This window comes from Adiantum capillus-veneris, chromosome 6 (genome assembly GCF_014529385.1).
Source record: "Adiantum capillus-veneris isolate H3 chromosome 6, ASM1452938v2, whole genome shotgun sequence".
In the NCBI taxonomy this organism is placed as follows: Eukaryota; Viridiplantae; Streptophyta; class Polypodiopsida; order Polypodiales; family Pteridaceae; genus Adiantum; species Adiantum capillus-veneris.
Genome location: NC_140936.1, coordinates 33,250,204 through 33,270,690, shown reverse-complemented (window position 1 = coordinate 33,270,690; position 20,487 = coordinate 33,250,204). Strand labels below are relative to the sequence as shown.

The 20,487-nt window shown below is 41.8% G+C and overlaps 1 protein-coding gene across 1 annotated transcript; it reads right to left on the bottom strand.

Annotated features, from left to right (window-relative positions):
* Window positions 1-11,597: 11,597 nt before the first annotated feature.
* On the bottom strand, window positions 11,598-15,476 carry LOC147455326 (protein trichome birefringence-like 6). Its single transcript, XM_086514133.1, has 5 exons — window positions 14,014-15,476; window positions 13,718-13,910; window positions 13,036-13,220; window positions 12,744-12,902; window positions 11,598-12,335 (listed from the first exon to the last, which is right to left on the bottom strand). Exons 1-5 carry the CDS (start codon window positions 14,772-14,774, stop codon window positions 12,008-12,010), a joined length of 1,626 nt encoding a protein of 541 aa, XP_086370259.1. The 5' UTR covers window positions 14,775-15,476; the 3' UTR covers window positions 11,598-12,007.
* Window positions 15,477-20,487: the final 5,011 nt, after the last annotated feature.

Genomic DNA, 20,487 nt, shown 5'->3' with positions numbered 1-20,487 from the left:
AAAAGAGTGCATATGAAGTGATATCTCACCTCAATGTGCTTTGTCCTTGAATGAAAGGCTGAGTTCTTCGCAAGATGGATAACGCTTTGGCTATCACTGTACAAGACACAATTGTCTTGTTTGAATCCAAGCTCTTCTAAGAATCTGTGAAGCCACAGAATTTCTTTGCTTGCCTCCGTCATTGCTACATACTCTGCTTCCGTGGTAGAAAGTGAAACCACTTTCTGCAGCTTTGAAGCCCAGCTTACTGCTGTGCCTCCAACCATGAACACATAGCCAGTAGTGCTCCTTTGAGTATCTTTGTCACCTGCCATATCTGCATCAGCATACCCTTCTAGAAAAATATTAGTTCCTCCAAAATACAAAGCATTTGTTGTTGTCCCTTTTAGATACCTAAGTATCCACTTCACAGCTTGCCAATGCTCTTTACCTGGGTTGTCCATGAACCTACTCACAACTCCCACTGCATGTGCAATGTCTGGCCTTGTCCAGACCATAGCATACATTAGAGAACCTACCACTGCAGCATATGGAACTTTAGACATATAGGCTAGCTCCTCTTGTGTCTTTGGACACATATCCTTTGTTAGTTTAAAATGACTAGCCAAAGGTGTAGAAACTGGTTTTGCATTTTGCATTGCAAACCTTTCTAGTACCTTCTTGATGTAATCTTCTTGAGATAGCTTTATTGTCTTCTTCGTCCTGTCCCTTAATATAATCATACCAAGTATCCTCTTTGCAGCACCTAAATCTTTCATTGAAAAAGATTTAGACAGCTCCTCTTTTAGGTCTTTGATGTCCTGCATGTTAGCACTTGCAATCAGCATGTCATCAACATACAACATTAGGATGATGAACTTCCCATCTCCCAAATTCTTCGTGTAGACGCAGTGATCCGAGTTGCATCTTATGAACCCATGATCCAACATCCATCGATCAAACTTCAAGTACCATTGTCTTTATGCTTGCTTTAAACCATACAAGCTCTTCTTTAATCTGCAAACCATTTTCTCCTTACCTTTTACTTCATACCCCTTTGGTTGAAGCATGTAGATTTCCTCCTCTAAGTCACCGTGAGGGAATGCCGTATTTACATCCATTTGCTCGAGATTTAAATCATGAGCAGCCACAAGGCTTAAGACAAGCCTAATTGAGTTCATTTTTACAACAGGAGAAAATATTTCATTGAAGTCAATACCTTTATTTTGAGAAAACCCCTTTACCACAAGCCTAGACTTGTACCTTTTCTTCCCACCTTCTTCTTCCTTCAGCTTGTACACCCATTTGTTTTGAAGTGCCCACTTACCTTTAGGCAACTCAACCAAATCCCATGTTTGGTTGCGATGTAGTTAGTCCATCTCCACTTGCATGCTCTTCGTCCATTCTTCTTTGGATTCATGTTGCATAGCTTCTTCGTATGATTCCGGCTCTCCAGAATCTGAGATCAAGAGATGGTTGAAGGAAGGAACAAACCTTTTTGGAGGTCTACTTGCTCTTGTAGATCTTCGGGGAATAGGTTGAGGCTCCTCATTTGGTTGACGTTGTTGCACATTGTCACCGTTTGCAGTCCTTGAGTCTTCACCGTCCTCAAGGTCCATGTACTCATCACCTGTTTCTTTTGTTTGTTTTCTTTCCAAGTAATCTTTGTACATATTTTGTTCGTTAAAAATTACATCCCTACTCCTTAAGATTTTACCATCTTCAGGATTCCATAGGCGATACCCAAAGTCACCTTCTCCCTAGCCAATGAAGAAACACTTTTTGGACTTTGCATCTAGCTTTGATCTTAGGCTTCTATCTATGTGCATGAAAGCCTCACACCCAAACACTTTGAGAAATGCATAATTCACCGGTTTACCTGTCCATGCCTCTTCTGGAACTCCCCCATCCAATGCCGTTGAGGGTGACCGGTTGATTAAGTACACAGACGTACTTATAGCTTCCGCCCAAAGCTCAAGCGGTAGGCCTGTATGTAGACGCATGCTTCGTGCTCGTTCCATGATTGTCCTGTTCATCCTTTCCGAAATCCCATTTTGTTGAGATGTCCTTGGGGTTGTCCTTTGCCTCCGAATGCCATTGCTAGCACAAAAGCTTTCAAAAGCTTGGCTGCAATATTCACCTCCATTGTCGGATCTGAGGCATTTAACCTTGGTACCTGTTTCATTCTCCACAAAGGATTTCCACCTTTGAAATATGGAAAATACATCGGATTTATTCTTCATGACATAAACCCATGTTTTTCTAGTCGCATTGTCTATGAATGTTACATAGTACAATGAGCCACCAAGTGATGGTGTACTTGTAGGACCCCAAACATCAGAATGAACCAACTCAAGTTTTTTATTTTTTCTTTCATTTCCTGATTTTTGAAATTTTACCCTCTTTTGTTTACCATAAACACAATCTTCACAGAACTCTAAGTCCACTTCTTTCAAACCTGGTAGAAGCTTCTTTGTTTGAAAGATTTGCATTCCTTTGGCACTGATATGCCCAAGTCGGTATGTCAACTTCTGTAGTTGTTGCACAAGCTGAAGGTTGCGTGCTAACAGTACACAAGTAAAGTGTACCGACTTTTTCTCCCTTGGAAACCACCAAAGATCCCTTTGAGATCTTCCACCGTTTGTTTCCGAATGCAATGTTGTGACCTTCATCGTCCAATTGTCTTGTAGAGATCAAATTTTTGCGAAGAGAAGGAACATGCCTAACATCTTTAAGCTTCCATTCATTTCCGTTAGCAGTTTTGACAGAAACTGTACCTTTGCCGACAATCTCACAAGCTTCATTATCTCCCAAGTATACATACCCAAAATTACCTTTGGTGTAGTTTTGGAAATGTTGCTTGTGTGGTGTCGCATGGAATGAAGCCCCGAAATCTATTATCCAGGAATTAGACACATTGTCTAATGAGAGAATTAGAGCATCTTGCTCTGCTTTACCTGCCACATTGGCCTCCGATGTTGGCTTGTTGTCTTGAGACTCTGTCTCCTTCTTCTTCTTGGACCAGCAATCCTTCTTGACGTGGCCCTTCTTGCCGCAGTTCCAATATTCAAGAACTAACTTTGTGCGTGACTTGCTCCGCCTTGAGCGATCACAAACCTTTTGGTTTTTGAACCTCTCCTTAGGCATTCCTCTTGTTTCCATTGATAGTGCAACACTTGATGATTCTCTTGTGCTTCTCCTTCGCATTTCCTCGCTTAGGAGAACACCCACAAAATCATCAAACTTAAGAGTATTTGTACCAGAGATAGAATTACTTACAGCCATCACAAGGCTGTCCCAACTATCCGGTAGAGATGATAGTATAAGGAGAGCTCGCACTTCGTCATCGAAATTGATTTTCACCAATCGAAGTTGACTTATGTTTGTGTTAAAGTCATTTAGGTGTTCTGCAACTGAACCATTCTCTGCCATCTTTAGATTGAACAAGCGCTTCATAAGAAATACCTTATTGGATGCCGATGGTTTCTCGTAGAAGTCGTCAAGTGACTTCATCAAGTCCTCCGTGGTCTTCATCTCCGAAACATTGAAGGCCACCGTTGACGCCAAGCTTAACCGGATTGTTCCCAGTGCCTTTCGATCAATGGCTTTAGCACTTCAAAAGAAGAAGTAGTTTACAAAGGGATTAAACCCTTGATAGAGCTCCTGCCTTGCTTCATTCTCACCACCTCACACTCACCTTGTTGCATCAACTTCACACTATGAAATGTGTGTAGAAATGGCCTCCTTTTATAGGCCAAAAGGGCTTCCCTCTCTTATGAGAGGCAGCCATGTGTAGCCGCCCTTGTGCGAATAAGTCCAAATCGGACCCTCCAATGCGCCCATGTGTGGCCGCCTTTGAGAAGACAAGTCCGCTTTTGAATTTGGTCACCGGCCATTGAATTCGGCCACCAGCCACCGGCCATTGACTTCCGACCACCGGCCACTGGCCATTGACTTCCGACCACCGGCCATCGGCCATTGACTACCGGCCGCTGGCCAACCGACAGGTTGTTTTCTGACCACTTTCCGTCCGCCGTCCGGCCATAATATTCCGGCGAAAAAAAAAGTCTCGGGGGCCTCCGCCCCCGAGGCCTCTAAAGTTGCCCCTGATTCTTGTCCGTGAAAATTTTGGTTTCCGGTGAGTGATTTTCCTTCACGCACGATGGCTTCTCCTCATAATGGGGGCCTTACAAATGTGCGCTTTTACCATAGAAAATTACAAGGGTAAATCAGGCTCCATACTTAACAATGAGGCTAAAATTACATTGCTATGTAAAGAGCTGGAGAAGATCATGCACAAGGAAGATGAAATGGACACTTTTCTTGCTAGTATCAAGTATACTAATGAGATTATTTCTTTATCAAATTCTTAGAAGAAATTATTGCATCTGGCATTTTATGCCGTGGGATGTATAAGCTCACTTTGCATGACAAGTGTGGGTAGAATTTTGCAAATACAATTATGGATGCAAAGACTATTTTCAGATGCAAAACTTTGGCATGCAAGTTTCAGGCATGTGAATTTTTTCACTTTGCTGCATTTGTAAAAATCTCATATGGTTGCTTCTTTGCCACCTCTTGAAGCATCCTATGAAGCATGTTTGTGAAGGCTGTATTTTGGGTAAGATGTAGTGCTTGAAGTTTCCAAAGGATGGTTCAGTAAGGCTACATGCAGATTTTAGCTTGTGCATAGTGATGTTTGTGGGCCACTCTATCCTTGGGCAATTACCTTTACTCTGTGACTTTCATTGATGATTACTCCAGGCATGCATGGGTGTATCCACTTAAAGCTAAGTCCAAAGTGTCTATGTGTGTCAAGAAATTCCTAGCTATGGCTAAAAATGTCTCAAAATGTACAATGGGCACCCTCCGTTCAGATCAAGGGGGAAGTATATGTCTCATAAGTTGAATGCATTTCTAGCTAGTCGTGGGATAAAACACCAATGTACAGTGTCGTGTACACCTCAACAAAATGGTGTTGTTGAAAGAATAAACAAAATGGTATGATGTATCATCAAGAATCAAGCCACATTCATTTTGGCTTGAGGCCATCATGTGTGCTGCTTATATACTTAACATGTGTCCTATGAAAGCTTTGCAGCCTATGACTTCTTATGAAGCATGTCATGATAGAAAGCCATCTATTGATCACATGTGTGGTTTTGACTATTTGGTTTATGCTTTGGTGCCACAAACACATCACAGAAAATTGGATGATAAGGCATTCAAATGCATTTTTGTTGGTTATAGTACTGAAAGCAAAGGTTACAAATTATACCATACACAAACGAAGCGTATCTTTGTTTCACGTGATGTTGTGTTTGTGGAAGATTCTATTCGGCCTTTGTTGTCATGTACTAGAGACGGTAATGTAAACTCACATGACATTTATGATAGTTTTTTGCCTCTTTCAATGGGTGGAAACTTGAATGTAAATTCCCAATGAGGCAAATGTATAGCCTGTGGGGGTTTCTAAAAATGCTATGGATCAGCCTATTTATGATGCAGAAGTACATGATGTACTTGATGTGGGAAGGGCTGAAAATGAGCAGGCTAGAGGGATGCCAAAATGGTTGGTGTATACTTTGCGTGATAGTAAATTGGATGCACCTTTGTATTTTCATACTCGTTCAGGTTCTTGCCATGCATCTTATGCATCAAATTGTTATGCTTTGGCTGTTTCTAGCTTATGTGATGTAGAGGAATATCTATCTTTTGATGAAGCACAAAATTTAAAAAATTGGATGGCTGCCATGCAATCGGAATATGATGCACTTATAGAAAATGACACATGGACTTTATGTGATTTGCATCCTAGCAAAAAGGCCATTGGCACAAAGTGGGTTTACAAGTTGAAACGCAAGCGAGATGGTGAGATTGATCACTATAAGGCTCGACTTATTGCAAAAGGCTATCACAACAGAAAGGCATAGATTATGAAGAGACCTTTTCTTCCACTTGTCGTATGACTATTGTGTGTTTTCTATGTGCATTGGAAACTCATTTTGGATGGGATGTATATCAATCATACATTGTTACTTCTTTCTTGAAGGGTGACATATTTGAGGAAGTTTATGTAATGCAACCTCCTGGTTTTGTCAACAAAGGACAAGAGGATAAAGTGTGTAAATGTAAGAAAGTTTTCTATGGGTTGAAGCAGTCTCCTCGTGCTTGGTGTGAGAAAATTGACACACATTTGGTTAAGCAAGACTTTCGTAACAGTCCAATAGAAAGTACTTTGTATGTAAAGCATGAGGGTGATGTACTTCTCATTGTTGTTCTATATGTGGATGATTTGTTGACACATATTGATGAATTTAACTATCGGTGATCCTGTCGATGTCACTCTTACCAAACTGTTATTGAATGCCTTATTTATGTATGCAACACAAGGCCAATTTGTAGCCTCACAAGTCAGCAAATTTATACATAGCCCAGGGTCTAAGCATTGGTAGGTTGTCAAGAGGATTTTTCACTACTTGAGTGGCACTTTGCATCTTGGCTTGTTTCATCCCAAGCGGGGACCAATGCTGCCAATTTTACATGCTTTTTGTGACTCATATTGGGCTGGTTGTTTTGGCATGCGAGTGTCCATGAGTAGGTTTTGTTTCATGCTCAATAGCTCATGCATATATGGGCTGAGCAAGAAGCAAACTACTGTCTCCACTTCCAGTTGTGAGGCTGAGTACATGGAAGTCTACATAGCTATAATTGAGTGTGTATGGCTCAAATGCTTTATGGATAATTTTGGTGTTGGACAAGATACTGCCAACATTATCTACACTAACAGTCAAAGCACACTGGCAGTTGCGAGGAACCCATTTTTTCATGCCCGTAGAAGGCACATTGAGGTGCATTACCACTATTTCAGGGAGAGACTCTCAGCAAGAGAGATCAACTTGGTTTATGTGCCAACATTGGACAACCATGCAGATCTTTTCACATAGGCATTGTCTCGTGAGAATTTTGAAGCTTTTTGCAAAGCTTTGGGCTTACTCCCCTTTGTGAACTGATCATGTCCTCAGAGCATGGCACTTCCCTATACTCTATGTGCCAGCTCTTGTTACCGCATCACTCCTAGGGGGGATTTGTTCCGTTGCACAATATAAGTGATACAACTCTCTTTTGTGTGCCTTGAGCTTCTTCATCTTCTCCAAGCTGTGTGTGTTTTCCTGCAACCCTAATTCCAGCACACTAAGGACCGCTCAAGAACTTTTTCCCTTGCTCCCTTGGACTTGTGTATACGTCCATAACTCTAGGGCAAGCCTTATCTTTGTATTATCATACTCAATAATACTACTTCATGTGTTGTGTTCTATAAATCTTCTCCATCTTTGTGTACATTTCTTGAGACATTTTCATAGGTGTATTTCAAACACATGCTTGGGTATGGAGGGTCTTAAAGCTAATAACTGTAGCTTCAATTCTTACTGAATAGAGGTGCTATTTGATTGTTGTCACCTCTAATATGTATTCAAGGCTTACTATTCTGAGAATGGGTATTTGCTGATACTATAACACTACATGGATGGTAGGTATAAGTTAAAAAGGTTTTAAGTAGGACAAGGATAACAACTGATAGGTTTGTTGACGCCTCTAATATGTATTCAAGGCTTACTATTTTGAGAATGGGTATTTGCTGATACTATAACACTACATGGATGGTAGGTATAAGTTAAATAGGTTTTAAGTAGGACATGGATAACAACTGATAGGTTTGTTGATACCTGTAATATGTATTCAAGGCTAGAAAATCGGTTGTGTTGTTTAATATGGATGAAGGTGATGACTCTATCTTTACTTAGGATCTTTTTGGCTAAGATGATGTCCATCATTGTCGAACCTGGGCTCTTTCACTTCAGAATAAGTTGTTTTTGACTATCTTATGTACAAAACACTAGAATGATAACTCATTCTCACTATGATGTGCAAAACTGAGTCAAAGATTGAGCTATTTTTGTGCTAATCATTGTCCTTTGTCTAAAGCCAACTGTCTTTTGAGTTGTTATATTCTTTTGTGTATAAGTATAAGCCTAAAAACAACAACACACACATCCTAAGCACAAGGGTCTCCCATAAAGCTGGGAAACCATGACACGTGCTTTGGAGATTTTTGTCTATAGGCTTTGACGGACCCACTTTCTATAATTCCTTGTTTGGTTGACATGTGCTAGGTCGACTTTCCTTGTCTATAGAATTGTGTGGAGTAACTTTCTATATTTTTTGAACATTGTAAGAAAATTTTGAGGTGGTCTATTCTTGTAGCCATCGCCAGCTGGCAAGAGAACATCACTACTAGGAACTACCAACCACCATTGTAAATGAGGAAAAATTGGTGCGGTCTAGAGTAGCCCTGCCCAAGTGGCATATGGAAAATTTCATGTACTCCTAGGCTGACAGTTTGCTCTAATTATCGCTCCTCGTTCATCGAGTCTGCTTTGTTGACATCATTTTTGAGTGCGCATGCTGGATGACAACCTGTTGTTGTCTTAATTTGTCGATGGGTGCTTAGAGTTCTGTAAGAGGCGATGAATGCTGCTTAGTCTTTCTTCGTTTTATTGCCACTCAGTCATGATTTTGACAGAGCTAGGCCTTGCGATTGATTCCTATGAAGTGAGTTGGGTTTAATCTCCTAGTGTGAAAAAGTGAGATTCTTCTTTCTACAAATATTTACTTATAGATTTAAAGGACAACTCAAAATAGATACAATCCACTTTGCATAAAAATAGAAATTAACCAGGTACTCTTCTTATCAAGACATATAATTTTTCTAATAATAATAATTGGTCCACACCATTTTCATAGAAACTTGAAGTCATGACCAACTGTCCTCCACCTAGCCACTCACTGATCTGCTGAGCAACAACACCATACCATGTGATTAAAATAGACTTATCAATCCACATTGCATCATTAGTAAAATACACCAAATAAACAATAAATAATTATCCAAACATCCTGATATCCATCTTTCCATTACCCCTCCTACCTTGAACTTGTGTGATCCATTCCCAACAAAAGAAGATATCGCTTGATAGGGAGAATTGTTGGGAAAATCAAGTGCATAAAATCTAAGGAGAAACACTCTTAGGCACGTACGCTATGCATTAAACAATAAATTGAAGCCTTCATCCAGAAATCGTGCATGCATAACACTTGGAAAATCTAGAAAGGGAGGTCCTTTTGTTAATTAGAACTCTTTTATTTCTCTCTCTCTTCTCTAGCCTTTATGAGCTCGTATTAATTGCCTAAACAAGGTTACATACCTTGTTTAATTACATATATTGTCAACAATAAATTGACTACATAGAGCGTGAGTCATGACAACCAATAGATATGGCACATAGGCATTTGGACACTGTGGGTCAAGCTTACATACTACCACTTACACTAACGCATGTCAACACATCCATGGTATCAACAACGTGTAAGCAAGGAACAAACAAAAGGTACAATAGTAACTCTAGGATAAAGGAGCCACTTGTGAGATGGGTGCCTTTCAAAAGTCATATACCCCCAATTCAAAGACAAAACTTTGGAATATATTTGGAATCTTGCTTATGTGTCAACTTGTGATTTGCTGAAAAGTGTACTATTACTAGGCCTTGCGTGTCTCTAAGCTTTGAAAAACCTCAAATATTTGACTTTTCTTAAATTGAGCACTCAAATTAAATCAAAAAAATATCAATCTTGGTACTATCTAATTTGTCTTTTCATGAGGAATATGATGCAACTTTCACGTTTCAAATCTGTTGAGATGTGTAAGATTCCCCCAAAATTATGTCTTTTTTCTTGAGTGCCTCTAAATTTACTCCTCTACCCTATGGAGCTTATTGATTTAATTTTGCAAGTGACGCCAAATACTGGAGCCTCACCACTTAAAAGTTTTTAGAGTTTGGCAATTATGTGGTTTCCAAAGAAGGATTCATTCATGGTCTTAAAATGGAAGCGTATGATGGCTCCTTTGCCTTTCTCCTTGTTGGATCATTTCCATCGGTACTCATATTATTAAATAGTGGGTGAACAAAGTGCCAATGCACTTGTCAATAAGGTCCTTCGGAAGAGTGTGCTTTCCCCTAAATAAGAAGTGTAGAGGATAGTTTAAAATGAAGACCCATTAGAGGCTTCTCGTATCTCCTAGATATATGATCTAAGTCGTAAAAGGACTATGGGCTTGCAAATCTAGCATAGAGCGAGTCTCCCTAATGCTAATAGGGCTAAGGGAGCCAAGGATGACACCTGGTGGTACCCTTCTGATTATAAGACAAGATTCTGAAAGTTAAAAATAGAAAAAATATGTGCTCTTTAATTCATGGGGCAAAAATCTCCTGCAAGCAATGAGAAGAAACTCACTACAGTTCTAGCATATCTAATTGCTAGGTTTCACTTTAGGAGTCACCAATTTTGGAGAAAACATTCCCCCCACTACCCTCCCTCAAATTGCTTCGCAAGTCAGTTTAATGGATTGGAAAAGGCCTACTGGAATATGCGAACGGGTCACATGCTCAAATCCCAAGAGCCACATAGCGTGCATCCCATGATTTAGATGATGGGAGAGAGTGTGTGGTCCCCTGGTTAATACCCCTCTTATACGCTACTAAGAAATAGGGTGCAAGTGCCGACTACCTAGTCATAGTTTATGCCTCTCTTACCATTGTTAACTCTACCATGTGGCACTAATCAACTAGTTTTATTCGATGGTCTACAATCGATTGCAAGAGTTTGAGAGTGTGCTTAGAGAGTGGTAATGCTATGCATACTTATAAGTTACTTCATGAATAACTAAGCCTCATGCATGCTTACACGTGCACCACTTATTTGTAGTTTATGCAACTATGCAAGGCCTTTTGTGACTTTGCCGATTTCCCATGACTACGATCTTAGTGACTTCCATACAAAACTACTAGTACGGCCGGCCGCCTTCGGCGGCCTCTCTCTCCCCCCCTCTCTCCCTCTTTATCGCGTGCAAAGGGGCTTGTTTTTGTTTTGGACTTTAGCCTTTAGGTCTAAGATGGATAAGTGTAAAGGGCTCTCCTTTCCGCCATATTATGTTAGTAGATAGTAGATGCTCCAAACACTCACTATTGTGAGTTTGTGGGTTTTGGGGGGGGGGGGGGGGAGGGGGGACAACACTAAAGGGCACGGGGCATTAAATGAAGCCCCAGAGGTGGGATCTACGGTTGAGAAGCTCGGGCACAAAAGCAGAGGCGCGTAGGGTCGTAGGATGCACCAAAAGTAAACTATGACGCCAAAAAGTAAACTTGGACATGGACACACCTGTCCACGTTGACTTATCATGCGTTTGTTGCCCACCATGGTCAACATATGCGCATGAGGGGTTGGATAAGCCATGCGCCTTGCCCAACGCCCATTGCCCAGTGCCCACCGGGATTCGAATCGTGCGAGCAGCACCCCACGTCCCATTTTTTTGAGCCCTCAAATCTCCTTGAGATTCGTGCGCACACCCTCAACCGTAGATCCCATCTCTTTGCTCCCCTGCCTTTTAGTGCTTTTGGTTTTTTTTGGGGGGGGGGGGGGGGGGGGGGGGGTTGGTTGTGATCTTAGTGACTTCGTAAGACCACAAAGAATGGCAAACCGTGACTACATGATTACAGAGATTAGGAGCAAGAACGTCTGAATGGAGAGTTATTTGCCAGTTACAAAGGAGGAAATGTATGGGTGAACCAGAAGTAAGGTAGCTTTCTCTCTGTAGTCGACTCTCCCATGGAGTATCAAACCAAGCCTTGCCTGCTTGCTCTCTTTGGAACAGCTTGTCTGCAAAATGACGAATGCCTTCCATGAGGGACAAGAAGGGGCTGCACAAATTGGTTACGCTAGAGAGCAAACCCAAGTCATGTCTGATCTGCAAAACTTGGCCATTCCACATTATGTAATCTAATGTTGAGGATGGCAGAAGGTACTCCGCACATGAGTATTTTGATGCAAAAGCTGGGGCCTCTACACGAATCTGCATGCCGTTGAGTCGCGATTGTAAGAAATGGCCCTTTTGGATGTATGCGGCGAAGTATTAGTTGATTGGGGTGCTCCTTCTTGCTTGATCGAAAAGAGCAAAGCTAAGAAGCTCATTCCAAGTGTCCGGGAGGCCTGGCAAGCACCAGTGACTGCAGTCCTGGTGTGCAACGGCCTGGTGCGGGGGATGTCCGAACACGGCTGGATGGCCATCCTTTCTGAAGTCCGAAAGCCTGGTAATGTTGAGCACATGCACGGGTACCCTCATGCCTTGGATCACCCTTTCCAAAGCTTGCATCTTGTCAGGGTAAGCTGTTAGGTAGGATTCCTTGTATATGGGCTCTGTCTCATTTTGACATTGTCCTCCAGAATTCCACTGGCCTCCCCTGCAATGCATGTATAGGACCACATTACATGTTGATGTCTACATTGTACTCTACTTTTGCTTGTACTTACAGTACCAAGCAGAACCTACCTATCTGAGCAAAACCTATGTATTATGAGCAATGGAATTCTTATCGACTCCAAGTCTCTCTTGTATTCTATGTCCACCTGACGCTCTTCTCAGTGATGCACATTACAAGACAAAGGATGGTACCCACATGTATATGATGCCATGATTAGCTTTCCACATCATCGTATGTGTGTAACCACATTGCAAGAGAGGACATGATCAACACTGGGTACCCAAACCCCTTTGTCATTACGTATGGTCGCAAAATAGGCCGTCTGTCTCTACCCTTTTGTGCAATGCCCTTCAAATTATGATCAGCCATCATGCTTGATTCACTTACATGTAGTGCACTGGAGAGTAACCGCGAAAAAACACGGTGGTGTTCTCCGGATTGACGTATGTATCCACCCAATTTGCCCATGTAGTAAGTGCTTTGTTGTAAGCAACCATGACATCAAGTTTTGCATACACCTCGTTCCCTTCTTGGAAGCAATTGTCCCTATTGCAAACAACCAGATAGATATAAGCCAGATCCAACATACAATATTCTGAACTAATTGTTAGGTGTCGGAGCTTTCACTTGATTATATTATGTGCACTCAAAAGTACCAAGGTTTGAAGGCCTTGATTACCCATCACCGATCTTGTCAGATGTCCACCAATGTCCTGTGTTGAACACCAGCACGTTGGCTTTCCTCCATCTTCTCTCCAGCTTGTCCATCTTGTCCAGCCTGATAATGTACTTAATCTCATTGGATGCCTCTTGCTTGTCCACAAGGTATTGAGAAACGTATAGCTCGACTCGCAAATCATAGTCCTGTGATCACATCAGCTTTCAGAAGATGCTCATGAGTATGTATGCAAAGATGGATGCACTACGTTATGCCTCGTTGATGTGCAAGCTTATGAAAATTGTAATGCATCTGTACTATGCAGCAGTAAACATGAGCTTGTGCCAATTATGTGAGATCTCCGGCTACAGCATCTCCATAGCTGGAGCCTCTAAGCTCCTTTAAGCCCTCTACCTCAACTCAATAGGTCTGAGCCTGGCTGATCTCCACCCAACCTCCTATATATAGGCCCTTGCCTATAGATAGCCCCTCCATGGCCCGAGCCTTTAAGCTCATTTGAACCCTCTCCCTCAACCCAATATCTGAGCTTGGCTGATCTCCATCCAACCTCCTATATATATAGGCCCTTGCCTATAGATAGCTCCTGACTGCCAGCTCCATAAGGGCTGTCTCCCACAGGAGACTTGTTGTGACAAATTAAATCAGCCATGTATTTGTAAGTGTTTCAGTCCTGTTCACATACCAGGAATTTGAAGCCGTACCCGCCTGGTAGCTTGGAAATCTGGTTCCCCTGAACCTGGACAACTCTGCTTTTATCTGGTAACGATTCTCTGAGCATACAAAGCAGCGACTCCCATTGATTCCGATTAAGTGAGTCCCCCACAAATACGATCCTCTTTCCCCTCAACCTTTCTAACATGTCTGTGCCATTGAATCTGCAGACACCCATAACCATCCAGGGACAAAGCTGGTTCAAGTTAGCCCATATATATACAGAGCACTACAATTCATACATGCAGCAGAGTCGATGCGGGCTACCTTGGCACACTGCAATCTCTTGGGGCCCATCTCCATCTTGCATATTCTTTATCCGGCCTACCATTGGTATGGCAGTTGAAAGCTTCATCTGCGTAAGGACAAGACCCATGATCGTAAAGTGGATATGTATCATCCCGAATCCACTTTCCGATAGAGATGTCACATGTAGAAGTGATAGAGCCCAGAAGAGAAGATGCTTGATGATGAGCTTGCCTCCTAGTGGTCGGTGAATCCTCACCGCGCGATGACGACTTTGTCAATCCATCAATGGCTCTATAAACATGTTGATGTGTTTGTCTTTGATTGGAGAAAGCATCAGTTGGTGACGCCTCTTCGGTTTCCACATTTAAGGATGGTTGTTTCTTAGGTGTGCTGCTCGTGCTGGGATACTTGTGCAACCTGTAGTCATTTTGTGCTACATCGTTGCGGTCAGGCTTGTAGGAGCCCTTGTACCCTGGATTCAGGCGTGTCATATATCTATCTTCATGCAGACGCGCTGCATTTGGGTCGAAGCTTTTGAAGAGGAGCTGGATGAAAAGCCGGTTGATGGAAGCTGTGGTGGTGGTAGTGGTAATGGAATGATAAGATGAGGTGGTTGTCAACGACGACGATGAACTACGAGCAGGTACAGCTCTTCTGATGATTGTGAGATTGGTACCAAAAAACACAGATATGAAGAGGCCCAGGATGAGACCAAGGAGAATGGGTGCCCATCTTGAAGGGATGATAAAGAGTGATCTTGGTGTTTTACTTAACTCCATTGTTGCCAAGCAATCTGATTTTCGCAAGCATGTGACGTTGCTCTAACAACTCGATTCAAGCATCAGAGCTCTCCAAATTAGTGTCCCCCCCATGGTTTACGGTCGTCCACATCTAAGAGTGGATGAGCAACTTTGCATCTATATATGCCACCAAATACAGGGGCATTTTACAACATGCTTAAATGAGAATGGTAAGAAGGTAGCTTATCTTCAGATATTTTTTTGGGTCTGTGATTGGTGAACAGATGATGAGCTGCAGATGATGATTGGTTGCTTTCCTGCATGCAACTTCAATTATCAACATGGTTATAAGGAGTGCCCATTATAATCAAGTTGCAGCATGAAAGCAGAGAAAGTATTATCAGGGAGTATGAATTCGAGGCACTGCGCCGCGCATCCCTGTATGGGTGCTCGACAAGTTGAAGGTGAATTAGCAGGCCTTCATTCTTATAATGCTGAATAAACAAGCTCAGAACCAGGCTAGTGGTGAGTGTGTGTGCGTGTCAATGTGCATCCAAAAGCAAGCGTTTCCTAGCTAGCCTACAAGTTTTTGGGTGTAAATCACAAAGTAAGTAGCTAGGGAGCTCCAGCCAACCTTCTCCTTTGTGGGATCTCTTGAGTGCATATCACTTCATAACTTTACCTAAAGAGGTTGAAAGAGGCAAATTAAAGAGAGATAAATTTACAGAGAAAAAGCTCTCTCCCTCTCTCTCTCTCTCTCTCTCTCACAGAGAGGTTTTCTAAGGTTTAAGGGATAGCTTTAATTAGAGAGCAAAAAGAATACATGAGCTATATGTCTTTTAAATTTTCCTTCCTCTTAAGAGAATACATATAACCAAAAGTGGGTCCCTATGAAGAAAAATGAGAAATGGAATCACATGAGATTGGATGTGGGAGATGATTGACAGCTTCTTCTTGTAAACATTGTGGTCATATAGATTGAAAATATTCTGTCTAGATTGTAGTTGATGAGGCTTGAAGGGAGATCCACGGTCCAGATCAAGCGTTGTAGATAGCAGGAGCGCGCACCTCCCCCCCTCCGCCCCCTTCCCTTCTGTCTAGATTGTGGTTGATGAGGCTTGAAGGGAGATCCACGGTCCAGATCAAGCGTTGCAGATAGCAGGAGCGCCCCCCCCGCCCCCCCCGGCCCCCCGTTTATAAGTGACACGGGTTGTCACTCATGGGATCAACGGTGAGGGAAAGAGAGGGAGGGGGGGGGGGGATGCATCCGAGATCGACGGTGAATGCAAATGGCGCCGTTGATCTTTCGAGTCGACCCCGTGTTCACTATAAACGAGCCCCCCCCCCCCCGCTCTTCGCGCGATGTGGGTGGGTGCGTGGGCAATGGTGGTAGCTCCTAAAACGATGCGTGGACACTGGTGGGTACTCTTGGTCACGTTTGCAAAGTATGGTAGCTTTTGAAACAGCAAGTGGGAACTCCTAGTCGCCCTTGCAAGTCACAATTGTGGTAGCTCCTAAAACAATGACAGCAAGAGGGCAAAGGCAACACTAATTATGCCCCACTATCATCACTCACTGCCTCTATCATATCAATAAGAAGTCAATCAGCACACCTTTTGCCTTTTGTTGTGTTAAAAATCAAGAGTTTTTCTCACTTTGTGCCCCCACCCAAGTTTGAAAAAACGGGCGAAGCCTGCTCTTTTTTTGGTTCAATAAAAGAGCAGTAGAAAAGCAAGCAATTTCAGATATTCTAGAAAATAATTCCTATTAATTCTTTTTTTGCTGAAGCCGTGTGCTTTACGCCAGCCAGGAAACAAACATTCCTTGGAAAGTCCTCCCGAGTCCCAACTCTCTCTAGTGCTGAGGAGGAGCCTATTATCTTGAGCCACGTGTCGTGCTCAGGGTTTTCTCTAATGCTAAACAGCCCATGATCTAGGCTAAAGCCACGTGTGATCTCCAGCATCATCTTGTGTTTTGGTTTTATTTATGGCAAGACATTAGCCATGCGGCGTCTTGAGGTTCTTGGCTGTAGCTGTTGCCCTCCTGGGATTGAACCCGGGTCCACTATTACAGCTTAATTCCTCTACTGCGATCTCCTTGTGCTAACTATAGCTTGATTACCTTCACACAGAGTAGAAGGAGCTGCTAAATCTGCTGACATCGCCAAAGCTAATCACGATGAACCTGCACAAAGAGACGAGCAAAGAATCCTACATTATGGCCCACCCAAATTAGGCGCCATAAAATAAAACTAGCATTAGCACCGGCCGGTCTGTCCTCTTTTTTGGCTGCTTCACGGTCAAAAAAAGAACAATAATTCTTTGTCATCTCATTATTGCTTAGAGTCCCCCTTGCCAATGGTGTTGATGGTGCTATTGCTATGAGTGTCACATGTACTCGTGTTGCAAGCGACACTGGTAGGGCTTCAAGGTGGTGGAGGTGAGCGAAGTGGAATACGAGACATGAGATGGTGCACTGGTGCATTGGACTGTGTAGAGCTAGAATTGGTGTGCAAAGCTAGAAAATGGCATGTAGAGCATAGGACAACAGGATTAGATAGGGACACTGGGCAGCTCCATCGTTTGGGATGTAATTGAGAGTGTTAGGCAGCACCATTTTCCACAGCTTCGGTGGCAATTTGAGAAATGGAAGCTAGGGGATATCCTCCCTTACCTCCATAGAATCATCCTAATTTGAATATAAAATATATGTCATCTTTTCATTATCCCCCCCCCCCCCCCCCCCCCTTCTCTTTATTGTAGAGAGAGAGAGAGATATCCGAGAGCAAGACGGATCCAAAACTAATCATGGGAGTCAAGGTAAATACATTTTACTCGCTTTTGAGTACTTTTCCCAATTTAATGCCTTCTTGATAGGTGAAAATGTGAGTGACGCTGTTAAAAGGGTGAATAGTAAGCTTCCAAAATGATATACACCGCATGAAATTTGAAGGGCAAGGGTGCTCGCAAAAATTCAAACCCGATGGGATTGCATAATGTCAACAGAACTACCACGACTTTACAATATTCTACTTACAACTATAGTACAAAAGAGACATGACATATTTACTTATAACTATGGTTACAATAGAGACATGACATGAATATTCATGCTCTAGGTGATGGCTTACAATTATTTAGAGGCTACATGGCCTCCTTGTAAAGTTGAACTGCCTCTTTGATATGGAAGAAATTTTTGCATATTTTTGTATGGGCAGCTTTGCAATCAACATTGTTTGGGACTATTTATCAAACTTGGGAGATTCATCACTACAATCAATAAACACAATTTGGCTCAAAACATATCTCAAGCAACAATCGGCATGCCCATGGACAACCAAATATAAAAAAACTATTTTATATTAAAATGAAGGTGCAATAAAAGCACTAAGCACATTGAAATGCCATTATTTGTGAGGAATTGTTAAACTATGAAATGAAGACAAATAAAGTCACTATTCTAAGGAGGCAAAAACATACGAAGATCATTTGATTGTAAATTGCAACACCTCTTTGTAAACAATATTTAGAGTCCTTGCATACGCTGATACAATCCCATCATTACTTTGTAACTTTCTATTGTCAACCACAACCTTGATAGCATTTGAAGATCTTATGTGAGACATGGCCACATACAACTTCTCATGGCTAAAAACACACAATGCCAAATATAGTCCCAAGTGTTTGCCTCTGTGCCTTGTTGATAGTCATTCCAAATGCAAGCTTTACGGGGAATTGTTGTCGTCTCATTTCATAAGGAAGACCCAAAGATCTTGTGGTGACAAAATCAATTCATGGTATTAACACAATATCCCCAACGTTCTTGCTTGTGATTATCTTTGCTTCTAAAACTCTACCATAGAGTTGCCTAAATAAAAGCCTTTTACCATTTCACAAACCATGCCTCACATACAAATTATGCAACAACATGATTGGAGCACTTTATTTTAGTTTAAGTACATGCGGTGGATACCCCAAGATCTAAGGTATTTAGAAACTCAAGGGTATATAAGTGGTGAATTTGGTCCTCGTTTGAACAAAGGCGTCTGACCTCAAGTACTCTTTGCTTACATCTAGTATTTGTCTCAAAGCAAGAATATTTATTTTATCAACTTCTTTATTCATTGGTGCAATAATGCCACGCTCTTTGAAGAAGTTAGCAAAATTTTCAACATACGACATGCTCCCATATATATGATCAATCAGATTTTCAATAGAATTTCCTTCCAAAAGCATGTTAGCAGGAATCAAGACATCGTCGTTGCCAGCATCCACATGCATATCACCATTGCCAATGTCAAGTACCCACTTTGCAAAGACTCTATATGTTTGAATTGTGGCAGAGTCCACCAAATGCATGTTTTCTATCGATTTCAAAACGTCAATATGTTTAATTTGCACAATGATGCCTGCACTATGTCCTCACGTCGTCCCTTTGGAACAACATGCAAAACCTGTCTAAAGTCACCTCCTAACAATAGTGTCTTGCCTCGAAACAAAACATCTTTTTGCATGATGTCTCGCAACATTCTATCAAAAGCCTCAAAAGCATGTCTATGGATCATGGGGGCCTCGTCCCATACAATCAAAGTAGTTTGCTTTAGTAGTTCTGCAAGATTTCTAGTGACCTTCACATTACATGTAGAGTGGCTATTAACATCTATAGGTATTTTGAATCGCGAATGAGCAATTCTTCCATTAGTGAGAAGTAATGCAGTAATTCCAGATGATGCACAAGCTAGTGCAATTTTCTATTGACCTCATAATCGAGAGAGTAAGGCATTATATACAAATGTTTTTCCTAATCCCCTAGGCCCATCTAGGAACAATGTACGCCCCCTATTTTGTTCAACAGTTTCTAAAACTGTACGATAAGCATGGACACTCAATAATCTCTCCATCTCCGAGCCTAAGTTCAGTTGTTCATGTACATCAAACATTATCTCCTCTACAAGCAAACTATTCTCAAGCATTTACAATTGTGATATTCTTCTTGTCTGTTTTTGCCCTTGAGCTCCAAATGGACCTGTGAAATTAGCTACATTTGATCTAGAATCCCTAGGATAGTCTTGATCTCAGGATGTTGAACGCTCTTGAACGTCCTGACAATCTACCCTAAGTATTGCTTGATCCCTTGGATAAGATGAGTTACTTCACTATATGCAAGCAAGTGTATCACATACTTCTTTACAGTGTGACATGGTGGTCTGCACAACCAAATACAGAGCACTTGTTTGTATTAAGGCCTCCCTGTAGTGCAACACCATGGTCTGCATAGTTAGGGATACAACGTTCTTTTTATCTATTTTCTAGAGTAAATTCACTTGTTCAGAAAAGACGAATACGAATTCAATGAGAAATAGAAAATGTGCTTGATTGGCACATCTGTCATATTTGAACACACACACAAACATGCTTAAAGGGAACAATTCGCTATGCAATCATTAAGCAGATGTGTGTACGTAAATATGGTAGATGTGATGATAGTGCAACGCTCTTATTTCTTATTGACTTTGTTATGCACTTTATTGAACAAATGACCAATTACTTCCCTATAGATAAGTGTATCATTCCTTACGCCATCTCTATAGTGTGATTCAATGGTCTACACAACTAGAGATAGAGTGACTATTGAACCCTAAACCCTCTCTACGATGTGACAGGAAGGTCTACACAGGTAGAGACGAGGAATCTAACACTCCCTATACTCTCCTTGTAGTGTAGCAAGATGGTCTGCATAGTCAAGGACAAAG

Excerpts from the sequence above, each read along its gene's own strand:
- LOC147455326 (XM_086514133.1), bottom strand. The coding sequence starts at position 14,774 with ATGGAGTTAAGTAAAACACCAAGATCACTCTTTATCATCCCTTCAAGA. Across the intron at positions 13,911-14,013 it reads AGAGATTGCAGTGTGCCAAG|ATTCAATGGCACAGACATGT; the intron begins GTAGCCCGCATC and ends GGGTGTCTGCAG. Across the intron at positions 12,336-12,743 it reads TACTCTCCAGTGCACTACAT|GGGAGGCCAGTGGAATTCTG; the intron begins GTAAGTGAATCA and ends CATGCATTGCAG.